Source organism: Ovis canadensis, chromosome 22, assembly GCF_042477335.2.
Source record: "Ovis canadensis isolate MfBH-ARS-UI-01 breed Bighorn chromosome 22, ARS-UI_OviCan_v2, whole genome shotgun sequence".
Taxonomy (NCBI): domain Eukaryota; kingdom Metazoa; phylum Chordata; class Mammalia; order Artiodactyla; family Bovidae; genus Ovis; species Ovis canadensis.
Genome location: NC_091266.1, coordinates 39,131,751 through 39,147,017, shown reverse-complemented (window position 1 = coordinate 39,147,017; position 15,267 = coordinate 39,131,751). Strand labels below are relative to the sequence as shown.

At 38.5% G+C, this 15,267-nt stretch overlaps 1 protein-coding gene across 14 annotated transcripts in view; it reads left to right on the top strand.

Moving 5' to 3' along the window:
* The window catches only part of NT5C2 (5'-nucleotidase, cytosolic II), a 95,256-nt gene that overhangs the window by 52,832 nt on the left and 27,157 nt on the right, over positions 1 to 15,267 (top strand). For 3 of the 14 annotated variants that reach the window (XM_069566980.1, XM_069566981.1, XM_069566977.1), the window contains one exon: positions 13,717 to 13,754. The exons of the other annotated variants lie outside the window; for them this stretch is intronic. In XM_069566980.1, the coding sequence (XP_069423081.1) occupies positions 13,737 to 13,754 (18 nt within the window). In that variant the 5' untranslated portion in view covers positions 13,717 to 13,736. The remainder of the gene's footprint in view (positions 1 to 13,716; positions 13,755 to 15,267) is intronic. 14 annotated transcript variants of the gene reach the window in all.

The following is a 15,267-nucleotide window of genomic DNA, read 5'->3' as shown; positions in this document are numbered from 1 at the left end:
GAACTTCTCTTTTCTCTTTAAGCTTTACTTTTTTGGGTCGGGAGACCAGGTAGCAGTCCTTTGTTTTTATGCTGCAATTTGTGTGTCCATTTATCTATTGATGGGCATTTGGATTGTTTCCAGTTTGGGGCTATTGTGAGTAAAACTGTTAACATATATGTAGGAGTCTTTTTGTGGATGTATATTTTTATTTTTTTCTAGGAAAACATTTAGGAGTGTAATTGCCAGATAATGTTTACCTTGTGGGAAACTGACAAATGGTTTTTCAAAGTAGTGATACTATTTTAAATTTGTACCCAGAAAACATGCAAATTCTAGTTGCTTCACTCCTGTCTGCACTTGATATTGTCAGTCCTTTGAATTTTAGCCATTCTAGTGAATATGTAGTGTTATTTCACTGACTTTATTTTGTATTTCTCTGATAACTAGTGATGTTGAAAATCTTCATGTACTTACTGGGTATATGTGTTTCGTGAAGTGCCTGTTCAAATGCTTATGTTTTAATTGGGTTGTTTATCTTTTTATTGTCAATTATAGAAGTTCTGTATGTATTCTGAATGCTGATCCTCTGTCAGATACATATCTTGTGACTGAATTGACAAATATGTGTTAGTCTATCTATTGACATTCTAGTCCATTCATCTCAGTGAATGTCACATGATCTTGACTGGTTATTGTAGGTTTATAGTTAGTCTTACAGTAAGGTAGTGTTAAGTCCTTTAACTTTATTCTTTTCTCAAATTATTTTGATATTTTAGGTCCTTCATATTTCTGTATACATTTTAGAATAAACTCGTCAGTTTTTCAAAAAAGCCTGGATGGGGTTTTGATTATGATTGCCTTCATCCCTTATTCCATTTGACATCTTAACTATCTTAACTATGTAGAATCTTCCAGTCCATGAACATGATACATCATTTGATTTACCTAATCTTCTTTAGTACCTTAACATTTTTTTGTGATTTTTGGTGTAAAGTTTTCATACATATTTTGTTACATTTATCTGTTAAATATTTCATATTTTAATGTAGTTTTAAATGGTGTTTTACATTCCACTTTCTATTTTTTTTGTCATTAGCATTTGGGAATGCAGTGTGTTTTTGTGTCCTGTGACCTGCTTAATTTGCTTATTAGTTCTAGTAACTCTTTTGTAGATTCCTTAGAATTATCTACTTTTATGATCATATCATCTGCAAATGATTCAATTTTTCCTTTCCAATCTATATATCTTTATTGTGGTTTGGTCGCTAAGTTGTGTATGATTTTTGCGACCCTGTGGACTGTATGTAGTCTACTAGTTTCCTCTGTCCATGGGATTTCCCAGTGAGAATACTGGAGAGGGTTGCCATTTTCTTCTCCATGGGATCTTCCCAACCCAGGGATCAAAACCAGGTTTCCTGTATTGCAGGCAGATTCTTTACCAACTGAGCCACCAGGGAAGCCCATATATCTTTATAATTTATTTTATTAAAAAAATTTTTTGGCTTCATTGTGCTGACTAAAACCTTTGTACCATGTTGAATTAACTTCCTAAGTGTTCTTGATCTTAGGGAGAGAATGTTCAGTTTTTCACTGTTAAATAAGGTGTTGGTTTTATGTAAATAATTTTTATCAGGTTGAGGAAGTTCCCTTTTATTCCTAATTTTTTGAGAGTTCTGATTTGCTTTGTTTTTTAATGTGAATGGGTGCTAAATTTCATTAGATGTTTTTCTGTCTGTTGAGATGATTATGTGTTTTTTTTCTTTTTTAGTCTATTAAAAGGGTGAATTGCCCTGACTGATTTTTGAATATTAAACCAGTTTTGCATTCCTGGAGTAAATCCTCCTTGGTCATATACTTGGTCATGTACATGTTCCTTAAATATTCAATAAGATTAACTAGTGAAGCTATGTAGGCCAGGAATTATCTTTCTGGGAGAAGGTTTCAAATTATTGAGCTTCCCTGATAGCTCAGTTGGTAAAGAATCCGCCTGTAATGCAGGAGACCCCGGTTCAATTCCCAGATGGGGAAGATCTGCTGGAGAAGGAATAAGCTACCCACTCTAGTATGCTTGGGCTTCCCTTGTGGCTCAGCTGGTAAAGAATCTGCCTGCAGTGTGAGAGACTTGAGTTTGATCCCTGGGTTGGGAAGATCCCCTGGAGAAGGGAAAGGCTACCCACTTCAGTATTCTGGCCCAGAGAATTCCATGGACTGTATAGTCCATGGTGGTCTGTTGGACATAACTGAGCGACTTTCACTTCAAATTATACATTCAACTTTTAAACAAAAATATGGGGCTAGTCAGTTTCTATTTCTTCCTGTATCAATTTTGATAATTTGTATCTTTTCATCTAAGTTTCAAATTTATTGACATCAAATAATTCATAATGTTTTAAAATTATTCTTTTGATGTCTGTAGGATCTGTAGTAATGTCCTTGTTTTCATTCCTGATACTGGTAATTTGTACCTTTTTTTTCCTTCATCAGTCTAGCTAGGGGTTTATCTATGTTATTAATCCCCCACCCTTTAACCTCTGCCAAGAAAAAAAGAACCACCTTTTGGTTTCAATGAGTGCTTGAGAATGAGGAAGAATTAAATTTAGTGATGATTTTAAATTAATTATGACTTTGAGGTTGTAACCTGCTTTTGTGATAATTGTTAACTATAAAAACAGTACTTAGAAAATTATTAAAGTACTATGCAGATATTCCAGGCATTTTCTTCATTTGGTTTATATTTTTTATTAGGACCTAGGCAATAATATGGCACCCTACTCCAGTACTCTTGCCTGGAAAATCCCATGGATAGAGGAGCCTGGTAGGCTGCAGTCCATGGGGTTGCTAAGAGTCAGACATGACTGGGCAACTTCACTTTCACTTTTCACTTTCATGCATTGGAGAAGGAAATGACAACCCACTCCAGTATTCTTGCCTGGAGAATCCCAGGGACAGGGGAGCCTGGTGGGCTGCTGTCTATGGGGTCGCACAGGGTCGGACACGACTGAAACGACTTAGCAGCAGCAGCAGGCAATAATAACTTTAATTTCTGATTATAACTTTTAAGTTTGATTGTTTTGCTTCTGTATTCACTCAGCACCATTAATATCTTTGATGTTGTTGACCTACTTTCTTGCTTCAGGCTTTAATGAAATATGCCAATTCTCTATGTGGAGTGAAATGTGGCACAATACACTTTGTTTCATTTTTTCCCCTTGTATTGACTTTAGAGTTTGGCGGTTAAGGGCTTAGTTGTTTTAGCTTTTTTTTTTTTTTAGTATTATCAATAACTAGAAGTAGTGAAAGTTGCTCAGTTGTGTCTGTCTCTTTGCGACCTCATGGACTGTATAGTCCATGGCATTCTCCAGACCAGAATACTGGAGTGGGTACCCTATCCCTCCTCCAGGGCATCTTCCTGACCCTGGAATCAAACTTTGGCCTCCTTCATTGCAGGCAGATTCTTTACCAACTGAGCTATTAGGGAAGCCAGTATTATCAATAGCTCAGTATATATTAAGTGCTTAATAAATAGTAGCTGTTACAGTAAATGGCTACCTTTTTTGTGTAACTATTCCTAAAGAAGAGACATTCAATAAACATTTACTTTTTTTTTTTTAATTGGGAGAAGGAACAAGCTAATAAACATTCATTTTATCTGGAATGAAATGGTTAGATATGCTATAAAGTTGCTATCTAGCATAATCTATGAATTGGCTATTCTGGCAAGTGATATTTTGAGTGATACAGGGTTATCATTTACAGCATAGATGGATTACTGGTTTTCAGAGTTAGAATGCAGTACTGCTGCTGCTAAGTTGCTTCAGTCATGTCCTACTCTGTGCGACCCCATAGAAGGCAGCCCACCAGGCTCCCCCGTCCCTGGGATTCTCCAGGCAAGAACACTGGAGTGGGTTGCCATTTTCTTCTCCAATGCATGAAAGTGAAAAGTGAAAGTGAAGTCGCTCAGTCTTGTCCAACTCTTTGAGACCCCATGGACTGCAGCCCACCAGGTTCCTCTGTCCATGGGATTTTCCAGGCAAGAGTACTGGAGTGGGGTGCCATCGCCTTCTCTGAGAATGTAGGGAGATTGATAGTAAGGCGAGGATCGGTGTTTCTGAAGAGTCTGGATAGGACATTGCGTCTCATGTGGCAGTCTTGTTTTGGAATGGTTCATTCAGTAAGAGAAGGTGGTTATGGTTTCAGGGCCTACTTTATCACACTGTAAATCTTGCCTAAATTTTTTCAGAGAAAACAACTACATAGGTTTTCTCAAAGTTTCTCTTCCCATGTTTACACATGTTTGAAATATGTATGACCTTTCCATGGAAAGAGTTTGGGATGGAATCTAATTTGGGGGAGTTAAGCTATTTTCATAAGAAAACAGTTCTGTTTGGGTCTAGAAAATGACCATAGGAGACCTTCTTTGGCAGGAGAGGTGTCATGGATTAGGTTAGCTTTGGGTCACTTTTAGTCCATACTGATCGGTAAGAAGATTGGCTTTGATAATCCTCATCTTCATGTCAGATGTCAGGGTTGATAAAATTAGTGGTAAATAATCACTTAAAACTTTGATTTATCACTAATAAATAAGAAAGAGGATAACTAAGGTAAGAATGCATACATGGACTCTAAGCATGTTAAGCTGTGTATGTAATTATTCCAGACTTGCAGTTTACCATCAGTGGTGTCAAAGGTTCCATATGAACCTTTGACAGAATGAAATTAAGTTGTGGGGTTTTTGTTCTTTTAGTTTATTAAAAGAGAAATTGATTTTGTTTTTGTTGTATTGCTAAGTTGTGTCCGACTCTCTGTGACCCTGTGGACTGCAGCACACCAGGCTTTCTTTCTCCTCCCCTACCTCCCAGAGTTTGCTCAAATTCATGTCCGTTGAGTTAGTGATACTATCTAACCATCTCCTCCTCTTCTGTCCCCTTCTCCTTTTGCCTTCCATCTTTCCCAGCATCAGGATCTTTTCCAATGAGTTGGCTCTTCTCATCAGGTGGCCAGATGGCCTTATATTAATTTTCAAAAATTTAATGATTTTGCTTAGAGTTTGGTACATTTATTCATTGAGTGAAGTGAATCACAGTGTTCAGTAACAATCCATTCTGATGGGAGCTTCACTGTCTTCATCTCATCCCAATATCAGCCTCATACCTCACATAGTTATTTTTTTTATGAGAAGATCCCTTTATCATCAGCTATCCTTGTGATTAAAGCAAGCTATACTTTTTTTTGTTTTTATTAGTTTATTTGCAGGATTTCTATGTAAGATTTACATTTTTGTATAGATAAAAATTAAAACTTGCAAACAGAGAATTTTTGGACCTGAATCAGTTTTAATCCTGAAACCTGCCTATAGAATTAATGCCAGTATTGGTATTTATTTAAAGCTTCATCTCTGCAGTACTCTAGGTTAACACTTTATTTCTCTAATGGAATTATGTACATTAATTACAGTATAACCAGTTTGTCTACTAAATAACAGATTAAATGTATACAAAAGTCAGTGTTTAGAATCTAGGTCATACTTCAGTTCGGTTGCTTAGTCATGTCTGACTCTTTGCAACCCCATGGAATGCTGCACGCTGGGCTTCCCTGTCCATCACCAACTTCCGGAGCTTGCTCAAACTCAGATCCATCAAGTCGGTGATGCCATCCACCCATCTCATCCTCTGTTGTCCCCTTCTCTTCCTGCCTTCAATCTTTCCTAACATCAGGGTCTTTTCTAGTGAGTCAGTTTTTCTCATCAGTTGGCCAAAGTGTTGGAGCTTCAGCTTCAGCATCAGTCCTTCCAATGAATATTTGCTATTGATTTCCTTTAGGATTGACTGGTTTGATCTCCTTGCAGTCCAAGGGACTCTCAAGAGTCTTCTCCACACCACAGTTCAAAAGCATCAATTCTTCGGTGCTCAGCTTTCTTTACAGTCCAACTCACATCCATACATGACTACTGGAAAAACCATCGCTTTGACTAGACGGACCTTTGTTGGCAAAGCAATGTCTCTCTGCTTTTTAATATGCTATCCAGATTGGTCATATCTTTTCTTCCAAGGAGCAAGCATCATACTTAGTCTTGTATATTAGCTTCGTTACCAACAAGTGATGAACTGTGTTCTGGTTTCCTATTTTATTAAGTTGTCTAGTGTAGGTCCTTTCTAGACCTCGGAATTTGTGTTTGTGGTCTTTATCTGAGAGTAATGTTTAGCCTTTTTGTGCCTCAGTGAGACAGACAGATGGATCAGACTTATAAGTGCATTCTCCAGGGCAAACCAAGCCCTAAAAGGTCTTGATAGTTGACCTAAGATTAGGTTTTTGAACTTGTGAGAGAGCAAGAAAGTTGTTTTTAACCACGTTACTCCTGCTCCATAGAATGAAGGGACCAATCTGTACTATTTGTTAATTTTGTTTCTTTGATTTTGTTTGCATACAGGACTCCTAAAAATGTTACGTTGCAGAATTTGTTGTTACTAACAGTGGACAGAAGAGTGAAAATAGAAAACAAAAGGAGGACTTGAGCTTTTGAGGTTTAGTTCTTGTTCATTTTTCAAGTGGCATATAGGCATAAACAGACCTGGGGTTTCCATTACTGTTAGTATTTTGTTACTTAGTTTTATAATATTATACCTAGAAATTTATTGCTGAGGTTTCAAACAAGATCTTTTATGATTAACTGGGTCACATAATGTGCTTAAGATCACCTCCTCATGGTAATAGATCATCACTTTCTGACAGACTGCTAATCTCCAAAACGTGGTTTCTTTAACAAGCAAAATGCTAGTCACTAGCTGTTAAGTGTCAGTCCAGTTCAGTTCAGTCCCTTAGTCGTGTCCAGCTCTTTGTGACCCCGTGAATTGCAGCACGCCAGGCCTCCCTGTTCATCACCAATGCCCAGAGTTCACTCAGACTCACGTCCATCAAGTCAGTGATGCTATCCAGCCATCTCATCCTCTCTCGTCCCCTTCTCCTCCTGCCCTCAACCCCTCCCAGCATCAGGGTCTTTTCCAATGAGTCAACTCTTTGCATGAGGTGGCCAGAGTACTGGAGTTTCGGCTTTAGCATCAGTCCTTCCAGTGAACACTTATTTCCTTGCAGTCCAAGGGACTCTCAAGAGTCTTCTCCAGCACCACAGTTCAAAAGCATCAATTCTTCGGCGCTCAGCCTTCTTCACAGTCCAACTCTCACATCCACACATGACCGCTAGAAAAACCAGTGGAATCTTGGTATAAAAAAGTGATTAAAAAAAAAAAAACACACACACACACAAGCCAGGATAGCTCTTTTTCTGTTTTGAAGGGTAAGTTCCATATACGCTGAGTTTAGACCCAGTCTCATTTTTCATCTTTACCTTAGAGGCTCTGTGGTTGGAGAGAAAGAGGAATGGGAGACCTGGATCTGGGTCCCATCTCTGCCTTGTACTAGCTCTTGGCTACTAGCATGTTGCTTAACCTCTTCATTTACTTCAAAAACAGGGCAGGGTTATAGCGATGAACTATTGGTATAAGGTTTGAATGGAATAATGAATATATGTAAAATGATAAATGCAGGGAAAGTACTTTTCTTGCTCTGACTGGTGATACCAAAATGTTAGTATGCTGAACTTGAGCATAAGGGAAACTCTAAGGAGAAAAGTATCAATATTAATTAAACTCATTTATATTCCTCTAAATTGTGGGGAAACCTGTAATCCTGAAATGTTGACAGTGGAATATTTAATCACTGTTTTGAATTTTCTTCTTAAGTAATGCCAATGATCACAAAAAATAGAAAGTTAAAGTTCTTTTCTGAGTAGATTCTTAATGACAAAGTATTTGGCATCAGATTATGTTTCCATAGAAATTAAGCAGTGTTTTCAGTGAAGGGTTATTTCTTAGCAGGATCATATTGAAGAAATAGATTTCGGGGAAAAGGTTCTTACTTAAAATTTTTACTTTAGGACAGAGGTATCACTGATATGCTTCTGATAAGTACAAGGGGAGTTATTTGCTTTTTTGAAACAGTAAGACTCCTTTAAGTGGAAAGAACTAGTTGACTTTTGGGTTGCATGAAAAACTTAAACATGCAGTAAGTTCCATAGAATTAACATCAAAATTATATATGTAGAATTGTTTTCAGAAATTTATCCCAAGGGAGAGTAGCACAACATTTTTGGGTAGGAGTGGGGTGTGGGGGAAGGTTCACTAATATTTACTTAATGCCCTTCACAAATAAAAGTCACCCTTGGACTTCCCTGATGTCTCAGATGGTAAAGAATCTGCCTGCAGTGCAGGAACCCAGGTTTGATCCCTGGGTCAGGAAGATCCACTGCAGAAGGGCATGGCAACCCACTACAATATTCTTGCCTGGAGAATCCCATGGACAGAGGAGCCTGGTGGGCTACAGTCCATAGGGTTGCAAAGAGTCGAACATGACTCACCCACTAATACTTTCACTTTCATTAGGAGCTATGAAATGTACTTTACATACAGTGTAGCTTTTAATTCTCACATCAACCCTCTGAGATAGGAATCACTAGGTAAAGAATCTGCCTACTAGTGAAGGAGCTGCAGGTTCAGTCCCTTAGTCTGGAAGATCCCCTGGAGAAGGAAATGGTAATCCACCCCAGTATTCTTGCCTAGAAAATTCCATGGACAGAGGAGCCTGGTGGATACAGTCCAGGGGGTCGGTAAAAAACTGACTTGACTTAGTGACTAAACAGCAATAGCAAAGCTCCATTTTACAAATAAGGCCCCAGAGTCAACAGGTAAAATGACTTGTATGTGGCTTGTACATTGACTTAAGACCCACACGTGTATACACTCAGTTGCTCAGTTGTGTCTGACTCTTTATGACCCGATGGATGGTAGCCCACTAAGCTCCTCTGTCCATGGAATTTTCCAGGCAAGAATACTGGAGGGGGTTGCCATTTTCTATTCAAAGGGGTCTTGCCAGACCCTTGCACTGGCAGGTGGATTCTTTACCACTGCACTTCCTAGCTAAAATTTACAACCAAGTCAGTTTCCATTTCTCTTGCTGCTCCCAGCTATCAGAGGTACAGAAATTATTTACTCACCTCTTGATAAGAACCTAATAATTGAAAAAAGTTCATAAACATAGAAGATAACCCTTCTTTTTTCCCCAAAATGGGAATTCTCCATAAAGCAAAATCCATCTTGCTCTGGCGTCTAAATGTAGTCCTCATCCTTAAACTACAGATACAGTAGTCGCCCCTTTATCAACAGTTTCACTTTTGATGGCTTCATTTACCCATAGTCAACTGTGGTCTGAAAATATTTAAATGGAAAATTGTAGAAATAAACAATTCATAAGCTTTAAATTACACATTATTCTGAGTAGCTTTATGGACTCTTATACCTTCCTGTTTCTTCCCACCCAGAATATGAATCATCCCTCTGTCCAGGGTGTCCTCCCTGTTAGTCATTTAGTAGCCCTCTCAGTTATTAAATCAGCTGTCATGATATCACAGTGCTTGTGTTCAAGTGACCTTTATTTTTTATTAGTGGCCCCAAAGAGCAAGAGTAATGATGCTGGCAGTGTGTATATGCTGAAGAGAAGCCTTTAAATGAAAAAATTCTCAATAAGGGAAAAAAAATCATATGCTAAGGTTACTAAGGTCCATAGTAAGAATGAATATTCTGTTCATGAAATTGTGTAAAAGGAACTAGAAAATCATGAAAACTTTGGCTACTGTTTGTGTGATGAGTGCTTAGTTAAGATGGGAAAGGCATTAAATTTGTACATATTTTGAGAAAGAAGGATCATGTAACTTTTATTACAGTATATTGGTATAATTGTTCTATTTTGTTATCATTATTCATCTCTTCAGTTCAGTTCAGTTCAGTCGCTCAGTCGTGTCTGACTCTTTGCAACCCCATGAACCGCAGCATGCCAGGCCTCCCTGTCCATCACCAACTCCTGGAGTCCACCCAAACCCATGTCCATTGAGTCGGTGGTGACATCCAGCCATCTCATTCTCTGTCGTCCCCTTCTCCTCCTGCCCCCAATCCCTCTCAGCATCAGTCTTTTCCAATGAGTCAGCCCTTTGCATCAGGTAGCCAAAGTATTGGAGTTTCAGCTTCAAAATCACTCCTACCAGTGAACACCCAGGACTAATCTCGTTTAGGATGGACTGGTTGGAGCTCCTTGCAGTCCAAAGGATTCTCAAGAGCTTTCTTCAACACCACAGTTCAAAAGAATCAATTCTTCGGTGGTCAGCTTTCTTTATAGTCCAACTCTCACATCCATACATGACTGCTGGAAAGACCATAGCCTTGACTAGATGGACCTTTGTTGACAAAGTAATGTCTCTGCTTTTGAATATGCTGTCTAGGTTGGTCATAACTTTTCTTCCAAGGAGTAAGCATCTTTTACTTTCATGGCTGCAGTCACCATCTGCAGTGATTTTGGAGCCCCCCAAAATAAAATCTGACACTGTTTCCTCATCTGTTTCCCATGAAGTGACGGGACCAGATGCCATGATCTTCGTTTTCTAAATGTTGAACTTTAAGCCAACTTTTTCACTCTCCTCTTTCACTTTCATCAAGAGGCTCTTTACTTCTTCTTCACTTTCTGCCATAAGGGTGGTGTCATCTGCATATCTGAGGTTATTGATATTTCTCCCGGCAATCTTGATTCCCACTTGTGCTTCCTTCAGCCCAGCGTTTCTCATGATGTACTCTGCATAGAAATTAAATAAGCAGGGTGACAATAGACAGCCTTGACGTACTCCTTTTCCTATTTGGAACCAGTCTGTTGTTCCATGTCCAGTTCCAACTGTTGTTTCCTGACTTGCATATAGGTTTCTCAAGAGGCAGGTCAGGTGATCTGGTTTTCCCATCTCTTTCAGAATTTTCCACAGTTTATTGTGATCCACACAGTCAAAGGCTTTGGCATAGTCAATAAAGCAGAAATAGATGTTTTTCTGAAACTCTGTTGCTTTTTCCATTATCCAGAGGATGTTGGCAATTTGATCTCTGGTTCCTCTGCCTTTTCTAAAACCAGCTTGAACATCTGGAAGTTCATGGTTCATACATTGCTGAAGCCTAGCTTGTAGAATTTTGAGCATTACTTTACTAGCGTGTGAGATGAATGCAATTGTGTGGTAATTGTTCATCTCCTACTGTGACTAATTTATAAACTTTATCAGAGGTATGTATGTATAGGGAAAAAATAGTATATGTAAGCTTTGATACTGTCCACAGTTTCAGGCCAGAGAAGGAAATGGGAACCCACTCCAGTACTCTTGCCTGGAAAATCCCATGGATGGAGGAGCCTGGTAGGCTGCAGTCCATGGGGTCGCTAAGGGTTGGACAGGACTGAGCGACTTCACTTTCACTTTTCACTTTCATGCACTGGAGAAGAAAATGGCAACCCACTCCAGTGTTCTTGCCTGGAGAATCCCAGGGACGGGGGAGCCTGCTGCCTTCTATGGGGTCGCACAGAGTAGGACACGACTGAAGTGACTTAGCAGCAGCAGCAGTTTCAGGCATCCCGTTGGGCTCTTGGAATGAATCCATCAAAGATAAGGGTGAGTTCTGTAGTTTTATCCAGTTTTTCTTTAGTTTTTATTAATAGAAGCAATCTTAAGAGAATAAAGCTTCAGAGTACTATATAAATATTTTATTGTTAGAATTCTAAACTTGTGCTTTTTTTTTTTTTTCAATTAAAAAGTCTTGGGAGAAATTGAACATATGTTTTAGACTCTTGATTTTTCTGACCTCCTCTCCTATCTACACCATATCATGAACTACTGGGGGTGAAATTTAATAATCCCGTATTCCTAATCACTTTGCATTAACAAGCCTAAAGTGGGGAAGGAAGATAGAATAAGAAGCTACTGGGAGCATCAGGGAAGAAATAAACTAGTTCTTGGTCTCAGTAAATCAGAAGATTATCCTGCTACTTGCAGAAGCATCTCATGACTTTTGGTTTCTTATCCTATCCTCTCAGGCATAGTCAATGCTCTCTGATCTTGTTTTATTATCACTGGAGTTGACTCAGCTCACTTGACATTTCAGTGAACGTTATTTGCATGGTGTATTTGCTTGGACTGAAGTCCAGGGCACTCAGATCATGTCTCTGTCAGCAATTGTGTATTCTTACCAAGCTTATTGGCGTTAGAAGCATTTAAAGGGGTGAGGAAAATAATTCTAAAGTAAGAAGTATTATATAATACTGGTGGACTGTCCCTGAAGACATCTCAAACAAGGTAGAGCACATTTTCCCTCCCTTTGTTTAAATTGTGGTAAAATATTCATAACAGCCGTTTTTTCATTTCTAATCGTGTAATTGAGTGGTATTAAATACATCCATAGTGTTGTGCGACCTTCACTACTGTCCATTTCCAGAACTTTTTCGTCATCCCAAACAGAAATTATGTACCCATTGTGAAAGTCTCTCAGTTGTGTCCGACTCTTTGCGACCCCATATACAGTCCATGGAATTCTCCAGGCCAGAATACTGGAGTGGATAGCCTTTCCCTTCTGCAGGGGATCTTCCCAACCTAGGGATTGAATACAGGTCTCCCACATTGCAGGTGGATTCTTTTTACCAGCTGAGCTACCAGGGAAGCCCAAGAATACTGGAGTGGGTAGCTTATCTCTTCTCCAGTGCATCTTCCCAACCCAGGAATTGGACCAGGGTCTCCTGCATTGTAGGTGGATTCTTTATGAACTGAGCTATCAGGGAAGCCCTGTACCCATCAAGCAATAATTTTTCATTCCCTCCTCCCTTCAACCCCTGTAACCTCTAATTTACTTTCTGTATCTGTGAACTTACCTATTCTAGATATTTAATATAAATAGTAGAGTTGTAGAATATTTGTCTTTTCATGTCTGGCTTATATCTCCTAGCAGAGAAGGCAGTGGCACCCCACTCCAGTATTCTTGCCTGGAAAATTCCATGGACGGAGGAACCTGGTGGGCTGCAGTCCATGGGGTCGCTAAGAGTCAGACATGACTGAGCGACTTCACTTTCACTTTTCACTTTCGCACATTGGAGAAGGAATTGGCAACCCACTCCAGTGTTCTTGCCTGGAGAATCCCAGAGACAGAGGAGCCTGGTGGGCTGCCGTCTATAGGGTCGCACAGAGTCGGGCACGACTGAAGCGACTTGGCAGCAGCAGCAGCATATCTCCTAGCGTGATGTTTTCAGATTTCATCCATGTGTTATCATATCTCAGAATTTCATTCCTTTTTGAGGCTGAATAATGTTACCTTATTTTTATATACCACATTTTGTTATCCACTGTCTGTCAGTGGATACTTTGGTTGCTTCCACCTTTGGCATCTGTGACTAATGCTGCTATGAGCAATGGTGTACAAGTATCTGCTTCAGTCCTTGCCTTCACTTATTCTCGGTCTATACCCTGGGGTGGAGTTGCTGAATCACATGGTAATTCTATGTATAACTTTTGGGGAAACTGCCACACTGTTTTTCACAGTGATAGCACCATTTTACGTTGCCATCAGCCATCAGCCATGCCAGCAGGTTGCAGTTTCTCTGCATCCTTAACCAAAACCTGTTATTTTCAAGTTTCTATTGTTTTTATTTTGATAATAGCTCTCTTAATGGGTGTGAGTTGGTATCTCATTGTGGTTTTAATTTGCATTTTCCTAATGACTGGTAATGTTGAGCATCTTTCATGTGCTTATTAGCCATATGTATACCTTATTTGGAGAAATATCTAAAGTTCTTTGTCCAATTTTTAAATGGGTTGTTTGTTTTGTTGTTGAGTTGTAGGAGCTGTTTAAATATTCTGGATGTTAATCTCTTTTCAGGTATATGATTTGCAAATATTGTCTCTCATTCTGTGTGTTGTTTTTTCACTCTCTTGATAGTGTCTTTTGAAGCAGAAAAGTTTTTAATTTTGGTGAAGACTAACCTATCTGTTTTTTCTTCTGTTGCCTGTGACTTTGCTGCTTTTACATCCAAAAATCATTGCCAAATACAATATAATGAAAACGTCCTAAATGTTTTATATTTTTAGCTCTTAACATTTAGATCTTTGATCCATTTTGAGATAATTTTTTTTGTGTGGTATAAGGTAAGGGTCCAACTTCATTCTTTCACATGTGGACATCTAGTTTTAACATCATTGAAGACTGCTGTTTCCTCGCTAAATGGACTTAACATTCTTGTCAATCATTTGACCATATTTGCAGGGAGAGAACTTTTTTAAAAAGTGAAACATATGACAATGTAAACTTGCCTGTGCTTCAGCACCTCTTGTTAAAGAAGGATGAGGTTCGACAGTGCTGAATGAAATTATTATGAAACATCAGCTGAGTTGAACTTAATTGTGGATAGGTATAAACTGGATGAATCTGAAGTTCTTAGTGTGACAACAGGGTCTCTTAAAGGAATGCATTTATTGGAAAAAAAGTTTTATTTTTATAAACTAGGGTTGTAGTTTGATAAGTAAAGTGCATTCATTTCTCCCCTGAGAATTTCTTTTTTTTTTCCAAAAGAACTTTTGAAGGTGGTTTTCTGATCCTTGTTTCTTCTGAAACAGTAGAAAAGGGGGATAAAACTGAGTGAATAGAGAAACTAGGGTTACAGATAAAAGGAGGGAGGGAAACCTTTCTCCAAATAGAGATGATCCGTTTTCATAAAAGAAAAAAACAAGGATGCTAGTTGATAAATTTATTAGTAAAAGTAAGTTGGAAAACACTCTCATAAAACAAGCAAAATAAAAATCTAATTAGACTATATTATGAGGACCCAACCCAAAAAAAGAATTGTGAAGATGAGAAGTGATAATTTAGTACTCAAGTACAGTGATTTGTATCAAAGGTCCAGTTAGAATAAGCTGTACTTGACAGGGCCTATGGTTTAATCGGTTTACATAGCTGGAAGGTTTGTTACGTACAAAGCAATAAAATTTACTTTTATCTAAACCCCCAGAAGAGATTTGAAGTGACTTGCAAAATTAAACACATATAAAATGGGTCAAAAGACTGATTTTTATAAAAGAATGTCCACAAGAAGATATGCTTCCAAATACGTATTATCCTTCATAAAGTCACCTGATTAGAGAAAAATTACTGTAATATGGCTATTTCTTAGAATTTTAGGAATTCTTTTGGGATTGTTTCCATAGCCAGTTTATAAACCCACAAGAAAATCTACTTCATCGCTTCAAGTAGTCACACCTATTTTGCTTTTTAATATTTATTTTTTATACTTTTTGGCTGTGCTGGGTCTTACTGCTGTGCATGGGCTTTCTCTAGTTGCTGTGAGTGGGAGCTGTTCTCTAGTTGTGGTCCGTGGACTTTTCATTGCAGTGGTTTT